At 46.2% G+C, this 9,974-nt stretch overlaps 1 protein-coding gene across 2 annotated transcripts; it reads left to right on the top strand.

Annotated features, from left to right (window-relative positions):
* The first annotated feature begins 2,498 nt into the window (after positions 1-2,498).
* On the top strand, positions 2,499-9,656 carry trmt1 (tRNA methyltransferase 1). Of its 2 annotated transcripts, XM_068604244.1 has the most exons (16): positions 2,499-2,656; positions 3,734-4,056; positions 4,674-4,833; positions 5,056-5,243; positions 5,454-5,569; positions 5,840-5,952; positions 6,162-6,310; positions 6,670-6,753; positions 7,001-7,070; positions 7,150-7,284; positions 7,364-7,449; positions 8,095-8,203; positions 8,284-8,360; positions 8,452-8,571; positions 8,727-8,838; positions 9,401-9,656. In XM_068604244.1, the coding sequence occupies exons 2-16, from the start codon at positions 3,749-3,751 to the stop codon at positions 9,473-9,475; spliced, it is 1,902 nt and encodes a 633-aa protein (XP_068460345.1). In that variant the 5' UTR covers positions 2,499-2,656; positions 3,734-3,748; the 3' UTR covers positions 9,476-9,656. The 2 variants fall into 2 exon arrangements, 1 of the variants encoding a protein (XP_068460345.1); XR_011080178.1 differs by lacking the exon at positions 9,401-9,656 and having other exon boundaries at positions 8,457-8,571; positions 8,727-8,837.
* Positions 9,657-9,974: the final 318 nt, after the last annotated feature.

Below are 9,974 nucleotides of genomic sequence, written 5' to 3'. Positions count from 1 at the left end.
CAGTATATATATATATATATATATATATATATATATATATATATATATATATATATGTATAAATATGTACATACATGCATATATATATATATGCATGTATGTATATGTATGTACATATTTATACATATATATACACACACACACATATATATATGCATGTATGTATATGTATGTACATATTTATACATGCATATATAAATTATTTTAACATGAACACTATATATATATATATATATATATATATATATATATATATATATATATATATATATATATATATATATATATATATATATATATATATATATATATATATATAGTTCATGTAAAAATAATTAGATGACATTTGGAGTGACAGGTGACAGTGTCATTGCGCCCGCACGCGCCGCTGCAGCCAGGTAGACGCGCGTCCCCAGCCGACCCGACCGTCTGAGCCCCACCCACTCAACCCCCTCCTCACGCACGCGCGCACACGCACGCGCACACACTCTCTCTCCCGCTGCACTCACCGGTGGGAGGGGGAGGGGGGGTGCTCCCTCCTGACCGTGTATATGAAGCCGTGTGCCGCCCGGTTCGATTCCCGCCGTCTCTTCCTTAACGTGTGTCCGCGATGAGCGCGCGCGCGTCTAGACTCCGGGCAGGTGAGCCCTCCGGGGCCTCCAGGTGCTGCGCACAGTGAATACTAAACAGGATGAGACTGCATTCGGGCACGGCACTGCGCTCCCCTCTCTCTCTCTCCCGCTCCCTCCCTCTGTCTCTCTCTCTCTCCCCCGTCATGCCAAACACTATTAACTCTATAATTCTCCAGTGTCAGACGTATAGCGCCACGCTCTCTGGGCATGTATTGTCACAGCGCCCCCATCCAGATGTGCAGGCGCGCGCGGTGGAGGCGGAGGCGCGATTGGTGTCTTTTTGGGGGGAAATTGGAGCAAAAGTAAAAACAGCATGACACCTCTGGAGCAACATTATCATCATGTGCATGTCACATTTACAGTTATTTAGATGTTGTTGTTTTTTAGGTATTTTAAGATGTGAAAGTCGAAATGCTGCTGAAGGAAAACTATTACATGAGCCATGTTTCCATAATGTCATTACTGAGTCTGAGTCACTGAGCCTGAACTCATTTACACGTTAAACAGATATATTTATAGTTATAGTAAGATAAGATAATCCTTTATTAGTCCTGCACTGGGGTAATTGCAGCAGAGCAAAAATCAAGTAAACTGTAATAATGAAAACAGTAAAGAAGAATACAATAACAATATTAAATGTACAGACATAGTAAAAAGGTATTTAAACATATTTGTATTGCAGCAGTAAATGTAATTAAAGAGTGTTTATTAAGGTGTTATTCAGTGATTTGTAGTAAACTGCAAACTCAGCTTGTTATGCAGCCAGACTGCAGCAGGAAGGAAGGACTTTGTTTCTTGATGTTAAGTAGAACGTCCTTGATTAAACTTTATTGCCATTTAGCATCTGCATCACTTTCAATAAGCAGTTTAAAGTATATTTGTATGTACTTTAGAGTGTAGTGTAATTTGTGACATCTTTTTTTTTAAAGGTGGTGTTTTGTATGTAAAATATGAAACTATGAATGTTATTCACGTTACCATGCACAATTCTTCCTCTCCCTGTGCACGGTGGGGATTTTAAAACAGCCCCAGGGCTGCTGAGTGGCAATTTGATAAATTTGTATAATTCAAAATTATGCAACTGAGATTTTGACTCATCACCTTTCTTCCAAACAGGAATTGATATTTGGTTTGTGGTAAATACTCCAAAAACATAATTGTAATTATAGGCTACAGCTGCAGTTTGTAACTTTAGTAATCCAGATTTCCCCCGTGCCAAAACAGTCAGGTGTATGTATTGTCCTCACTCAGCTGCACACTCATGTGCAAAAACGAGCTAAATCCACTATAGCGTTCACACACACACACACACACACACACACACACACACACACACACACACACACACACACACACACACACACACGTACAGCCTGATCTGACCTGCATTGACCTTTATTCTCTCTTATTTATTCATGTATTTTTTTTACCCACATCATGAGTCTAGGGTATTTCGAGTATAATCCATATAGGCTATGTTTAGCCTTTTGCATGTGAACGCATCGCCAACTCAGGCGCGGCGAGATTAAATTAGATTATTCATGAACGCGGTCTGATGTGTTTTCCAGTCTCCTCACATGTTCACTGCGGGGGAAAAGTAGGCCAGCGGCTGACTGATCGACCCTCTCTCTCTCTCTCTCTCTCTCTCTCTCTCTCTCTCTCTCTCTCTCTCTCTCTCTCTCTCTCTCTCTCTCACGCGCTCCCTCCCTCCCTCCTTAATCTCTCTCTCTTGTCCTTACATTACATCGTCTTTCCCTGACGTTACATGGCTCCGGCGGCAGGGGGCGCGCAAGGACAAATCAGATTTCGCGCTTTCCCCCCTTTTCTTTTGGGCAGCGCGCGCTTCCGTAGAGACGCTCAAAACAACATGGCTGCCTCCATGTGCGAACGTGAGATGAACTGGCGGTAGCAGGGAGAAAGAGAGAGAGGGAAAGGGAGAGAGACTACACCGTGAACAGCGAGGAATCGGACACACGTATCTTCTGTTGCATTAAAACGTCTGAAGAAGTGTTCGCCTGAAAAGGGTAAATAAACACATTGGTTTACGAGGGTTAGCATAGCTAGCACACAAGCTAGTCATATACTTTCAGTGTGGGTTTAAGTCTGTTTTCAATTATCTATTTAAACCAGAAGGAAAACCAATATGTTCATTCTGCTCTGTTGACATGTTGAAATAGACGAAGCGCAGTTTAGTTTAGTTTAGTTTGACCGACTGACTGTTTTGTTTTTATCCTTTTTACTGTTATGAAAGTGTGTCAGACATGTTTGTGAAAATTTACAAAAAGAAGAGAGCAGAGATTTCTGTTTTCTTCCTTCACATCGAGACCACATTGGATCATAACTTGTCAAATCTGGACTAGATGATCCCAGAGGAGCACAACACTCAGTCTCAGACATGTGAAACCTTCATTACAGGAGGTTCAGGTGGAGGAAATCACCTTTTCACAAATACAACACAGCTGCAGTGAAGCTATTGTCTGTAAACATCTGGCTCATAATCCTAAAATCCAACATGTTTATGTGTTAGGTACATATTCCCATTGGTATTAGGGTCAACGTCGCACCGCCTCTATATTTAAATTACACACAACTGCATTACTCTGTAACATTACTCTTTAATATCACTCTGTAACATTACACTGTAACGTTACTCTTTAATATTACACTGTAACATTACTCTTTAATATTACTCTGTAACATTACACTGTAACGTTACTCTTTAATATTACACTGTAACATTACTCTTTAATATTACACTGTAACATTACTCTTTAATATTACTCTGTAACATTACACTGTAACGTTACTCTTTAATATTACACTGTAACATTACTCTTTAATATTACACTGTAACATTACACTGTAACATTACACGTTACATTGCTGCTGTGACATCATGTCATGACCATATTTGGATATATTAGCAATGTTGTAGCAATGCATAGTGTATAACGATACAATGAGTAATACTATCATAGTAATATTATCATATTTATCATAGCAATACTATTGTTATTTGAACTTAATTTAATACATATTGCTGTTGTTGGTTGTTGATTGTCTGGTCTAATGTTATGCATTGTCTGTGTGTCTCCGTCCAGGCGGCCGTGACCTTTATGCTGTTGCGGTCAGTGCGGCTGCTCCTCTCCCATCACCACCTTCACCTCCACCCGGCCGGCCGGACGGCTCAGTGGAGTTCAGGCCGCAGACTGAGATCCATGGAGCCCTCGAACGCCACCTCAGAGGTTCCCGCCACCGAAACCCCCGCAGAACCCGCCAGGAGCCCGGCGGCGGGCGAGCAGACGCCTCCTGTGGGGCTGCTGCCCGGGGAGACGGTGGTCAAGGAGGGCAAGGCGGCCATCTTGTTTCCCAGCGCCAACGAGGTGTTTTACAACCCGGTGCAGGAGTTCAACAGAGATCTGACGTAAGCGTTTCCTTCTGGCTGACGGACACGTCTGTTGTTTTATTTTGAAATAACCAAAATCTGATCTGACGACGCACGTCCTGCAGGACAACTCAAAATGCTTCAGCCAAGTACACCCTATGTTTATTAAATAACTATGACAAAGGTTTTTAAATGGATGCTCATTTGAAATATATATTTATTTTCTCAAGGACCTTTCCAGGTTTCCCAGGGTTTTCAATGACCGCTCATGACGTGTGTATTTATATATTTATCGGTCAAACCAAAGGAAAACCTGGAAAAGTATGTTATTTCCAGGCCTTGAAAAGTCCATGAAAAAGTAAAATCCCCAAAGTTGTGTAAAAGTCATGTGAATGTGTTATATTCATGTGTTCATGACGTTCATTTAGTTATAAATAATGAATCTGCTTTTAAAAGAAAGAGGCTCAAAACATCAGCAGCATCCATACAGGCATCTATATAAATGTTTATTCTTTTAATCAAACTATTGTCTCTCATTCATTTGAGTCATTTAAGGTTTACTGTATGCTTTGAATCCTCATTGTTAGTGTAAATACTACGATGTATGTGTGATATATATTCATGTGTATATGTAATGAGTCTTGTATGTTCCTCAGGTGCGCCGTGCTCACAGAGTATGCCAGAGAGGTGCTGGCTCAGCGCGGGGTGAAGCTGGTGGTGCCGGGCGAGAACGAGAGGGAGGAGGCCGACGTGCCGACGGAGGAGGAGGAGAACGGAGCCGAGACTCCGACGGCGACGGTGGGGGAGAAATGCGAGGTACGAAGAGTCGACCGGTAACGGTGCAACACTGCCAGGGTCGCTGGTTCGAGTTCCGGTGGGGGTTCCCTACTAAACATATACACAGTGATGCAAAGCAGTTTGATACAAGGGAAATAAAAATAACTTAATGCTACACGAGGTAATAACTGTGTGTGTGTGTGTGTGTGTGTGTGTGTGTGTGTGTGTGTGTGTGTGTGTGTGTGTGTGTGTGTGTGGCAGCGTGGGCTCCGGGTCCTGGAGGGTCTCTCAGCTTCCGGGCTCCGCTCCGTGCGCTTCGCTCTGGAGGTTCCTGGCCTGCAGAGCGTCACCGCCAACGACTTCTCCACTAAAGCCGCGGCGCTCATCGGCAGGAACGCTGAGTACAACGGCGTGGGCCACCTGCTGAGCGCCAGCTGCAGGGACGCCAGGTACCACCGCCTGAGGGGTGGGTGGGTGCGGGGGGGGGGGGGGGGGGGGGCACTGCCTCGCTTATCCCATCTCTTCTTCTTCTCCTCCTACCTCTGCTCTAATCTGCTCTCTTTTTAGAGATAAAAAGTATTAAAGCGACCTCCTCTTCCTCTCCGCCTGCTCCGTATTTAAATGCATCCCTCTCCTCCTCTCCTCCCTCTCTCCTTCAGCATGCTGATGTACGAGATGCGAGGGAAGAAGCAGCGCTATGACGTCATCGACCTGGACCCCTACGGGAGCCCCGCCTCCTTCCTGGACGCCGCCGTGCAGGCCGTCGGAGAGGGAGGTGTGTAGCTCGCTCGCTGTGAGAGACACACAACGATCTCATGCTGACCAGGATGAGCCATGAGCAGGAGAGGGTTTCATTGGGGGTTCATATATATATATATATATATATATATATATATATATATATATATATGCAGGAATATGCTTCCTAACATGTCTTTATTGTGATTATTAATGCAGATTTAGATGCTTTTGGTCGTAATCTTTCTAAATATGTGCAACACACACACACACTTAATCATTCATGTGAGTCTCTTTGTTCTCTCAGGTCTGTTGTGCATAACGTGCACTGACATGGCGGTGATGGCAGGAAACAGTGGAGAGACCTGCTACAGCAAATACGGCTCAGTCTCCATCAAAGCCAAATACTGCCATGAGATGGTGAGCACACACACACCTAAACACACACACACCTAAACACACACACACACACACACCTGCACAGACATGTCTGCGTTCATAATGTCCTGATCCTCTGTGAAGTTTGTACAGTTTGTCAGAAACACAGCAAACGTTGTCATGGAGTCTGCCCTGAGGCTACTGAGGTGTGTGTGCGTGTGCGTGTGCGTGTGTGTGTGTTCTGCCTGCAGGCTCTCCGTATCATCCTCCACGGGCTGGACCAGCGGGCGGGCGTGTACCAGCGCTACATCCAGCCGCTGCTGTCCGTCAGCGTGGACTTCTACATCAGAGTGTTTGTGCGCGTGTTCACAGGACAGGCAACGGTGAAGAACTCAGCCAGGTACACACACACACACACACACACACCTACACACACACACACCTACGTGTCACATGTTGAGAGATAAGCTCATGTTTACGTCGCTCCTGATTTATTCCCTCAGTAAACATTGTAGAGTCATTTTCTTTAGACTTTGGGGCGGGACTTACTGTGATTGACGGGTATCTACGTCACTCCTCCGCATTCCAAATATGGTCACTTCCTGTCCACTGTGGGCAACATGGCCGCTCGTTACACTGAAGCAGCTGTGATCCTGTCAGAACCTGTAGAACTGAAGTTAACTGTTTCATTCAAGTCTTGTCGTGTGTCTTTGTTGTGTGTCCTTGTTGTGTGTCCTTGTTGTGTGCTCCCGTGTGCAGTAAACAGGCTCTGGTGTATAACTGCGTGGGCTGCGGGTCGTTCCATCTGCAGCGGATGGGAAGAAGAACGATCAACGGGAAACAGTAAGAGAGGACAGGAAGTTCACCCTGTCACTCCTCATCATGCTGTCATACTTGTGAAGTGATGAAGCAGTTCACCTTCAGTCTGTGTTCAGTTACACTCGTCCTCTGTTAGTTCGCCCTCTGGTGGTCAGGAGAATAATGCAGCGCAGAATAATAATGAGGCCATGAATCAATCTCTCTCTCTCTCTCTCTCTCTCTCTCTCTCTCACTCTCACTCTCACTCTCTCTCTCTCTCTCTCTCTCTCAGTGTGAAGTATTCTCCGGCCACTGGACCCCCAGTTGGACCTGAATGTGAGCACTGTGGACAGAGACATCAGGTAAGAGACACACACACAGCCAGACACACACACACACACACTGCTCCCCCCCAGCTGAAGCCCTCTTCCCTCCCTGCAGCTCGGCGGTCCCATCTGGGCGGAGCCTATCCACGACCTGCCTTTCGTCCAGAAGGTTCTGTCCGCCGTGTCGGGGAACCCGTCTCGCTTCGGGACGTCCAAGCGCATCGAGGGCGTGCTGAGCATGGTGACGGAGGTGCTGCTGCCGCCGCTTCCTGTCGCACGCCACGTCGCCCAGCTGCCGGTCCTCAACGCGTCTGATCTGTTTGTTTCAGGAGCTGGAAGACGTTCCGCTTTACTACGCGGTGGACAGTCTGAGCAGCACCATACACTGCAACACACCTCCACTGCTGCAGTTCAGGTGACGCCAAGCACAGACTTCTATACAGCCAGGGGAGTCAAACCCTGGTGGTCAGGAGAGAGAATGCAGCTTTAACACATGAAGCATAGACTTCTATACAACCAGAGGAGTCGCCCCCCTGGTGGTCAGGAGAGAGAATGCAGCTTCAACACATGAAGCATAGACTTCTATACAACCGGAGGAGTCGCCCCCTGGTGGTCAGGAGAGAGAATGCAGCTTTAACACATGAAGCATAGACTTCTATACAACCAGAGGAGTCGCCCCCTGGTGGTCAGGAGAGAGAATGCAGCTTTAAGACATGAAGCATAGACTTCTATACAACCAGAGGAGTCGCCCCCTGGTGGTCAGGAGAGAGAATGCAGCTTTAACACATGAAGCATAGACTTCTATACAACCAGAGGAGTCGCCCCCTGGTGGTCAGGAGAGAGAATGCAGCTTTAACACATGAAGCATAGACTTCTATACAACCAGGGGAGTCGCCCCCTGGTGGTCAGGAGAGAGAATGCAGCTTTAAGACATGAAGCATAGACTTCTATACAACCAGAGGAGTCGCCCCCTGGTGGTCAGGAGAGAGAATGCAGCTTTAACACTTGAAGCATAGACTTCTATACAACCAGAGCCCTGACCCCTCCCCCCTCCCTCCAGGTCTGCTCTCCTCCATGCGGGTCACCGGGTCTCTCTCTCTCACGCCTGTAAGAACGCCATCAAGACCGACGCCCCCCCCTCCGTCCTCTGGGACATCATGCGCTGCTGGGTAACGACATCGCGTCGCTGACTCGTTGCTTCTGTTCTGCGTCCGGTCAGAAGTTCACTTCTCATCGTTTCCTCTTCCAGGAGAAGACCAACCCCGTGAAGAGGGAGAAGCTGTCGGAGACGAGCCCCGCCTTCAAGATCCTCTCCGAGGAGCCGGGGTGAGTCTCTATTAACATCAATGACGATGTAGAGAAAATAAAATCCCCAAAAGGTGGTGTAAATGTGTTCATATTCATGTGTTCATTGAAGCTCAGAAGCCTGCTTCACCGTGAGGGAGGACGCCAACCCGCAGTCCCGTAAACGCCACCTGACCCGCTTCCAGGAGAACCCGCAGGCCTTCTGGGGCCCCAAAGCCCGGGCCAGATCCTGGTGAACTACGATTAAATAAATATTAATATCTGAGGAAAGAACGGCGCAGAAATAATCTGCAGACGATGTTGCCTCGTTACAGAGCGCTGAGATTGTTCTGCAACGTGTGATGTAACACATGAGCATGTATCTTCCTCCTCCTCTTCCTCCTCCAGCGGCGGCATCGCGACAGACCTGCAGGACAAGAGGAAGAAGTTCCAGAACAAGAGGAAGAACCAGAGCGCCGACCCGGAGCTGAAGAACATTCACTGCAAACGGTTCAAGCTGGTCAGTTCAGCTGGAATCACGTTCATGTGAACGAGTTCTCCATCGTGGTGACGATCTACCGCATCACTTCCTGTTCACGCTAGAGAACATGTTCTCAAACAACTTGTCCGGAACTTTCTGCCCGAAAGGATCTGATGACAAAGTTATTCAGGGTTTGTTCTACACTGTGAGCTTTGTCTGACGTCTCGAGCACATTGTTTTATTAGATGGAACGATGTCGCCGCCCACTAGATGGCGCTGTGAGGCAAAGAGGATCTTTTGGATTCACCAAAGTCCCTCAAGATAACAAACTAACCGAAATGCAGACGAGCAACTCGTGTTCTGCGTGTTGTTGGAAATTTGGGTAAAAGTCGTTAAAATTTGAGTAAAAGGGTGGAAATCTATTGGTCAAAATGTGTGTGTGGCTTTGTAGGAAGTGTAGCCGTCGTCAAGTTAAAGCGCCGAACACTGAAGCGTGTTTCTTTGTGCGTGCGCTCTGCAGCGTAATGCGACGCTGTCCCTTTAAATGTGCCGCCATAGAGATTTGCCACTGATGTTGTTGTTTGTGTTGTTTTCTCTGCAGGGAACCTGCACACACGGAGACCAATGCTGCTACTCCCACGACCTGCCGCCCGCCACCAGCGAGCTGCTGACTTAGGAGTTGTGCGTCTGTGTGTTTTTCATCATTTTATTTCTGGAGTTTGTGAGGACGCTTCACCGCCACCGAGAAGAAACAAAAGCAGATTTTTTTTTTCTCCGTTTTTACGACAGCGTTTTTTTTCTTGTTTTCGGATCTTTTGTTCTGTCGTTCCAGTCCAATAAAAAGTCCTCACGCTGAATCTAAACGTCTTTCTGGTTGTTCAGTGACGACAGGAAGCTCAAAGGGCTGAAAAAATAAAATGATTCGTGGAGAAGCTGTTAATAAACTGTCATTTATAAATGTGCGCACCATGTGGGTGTTGTATGAACCCCAAATGAGTTCTAATACTATATATATTGTGATTTTCTTCAGAATCTTCTTGGGAATAAAATGTACATTTCCAAAAGAATCAATTTTATAGCATTTTGTGATCATAAATATGAACATCCAGCATGATATGAGCCAGATTCACCCCAAAGAAATCCTCTTTACTGGTCCCTGAGTGGTAAATATGAAC

This window comes from Clinocottus analis, unplaced genomic scaffold, assembly GCF_023055335.1.
Source record: "Clinocottus analis isolate CAN_PGR_092001 unplaced genomic scaffold, fCliAna1.0.p SCAF_66, whole genome shotgun sequence".
NCBI classification, from domain to species: domain Eukaryota; kingdom Metazoa; phylum Chordata; class Actinopteri; order Perciformes; family Cottidae; genus Clinocottus; species Clinocottus analis.
Note: the sequence above shows the minus strand (reverse complement) of the source record. Positions and strands in the feature narration are given on the sequence as shown.

Bases quoted from the DNA above. Each gene is read 5' to 3' on its own strand.
- trmt1 (XM_068604244.1), top strand. From the start codon at position 3,749: ATGCTGTTGCGGTCAGTGCGGCTGCTCCTCTCCCATCACCACCTTCAC. The intron at 6,754-7,000 runs GTAAGAGAGGAC...TCTCTCTCTCAG, and splicing joins AGAACGATCAACGGGAAACA to TGTGAAGTATTCTCCGGCCA. The intron at 8,572-8,726 runs GTGAACTACGAT...TTCCTCCTCCAG, and splicing joins AAAGCCCGGGCCAGATCCTG to CGGCGGCATCGCGACAGACC.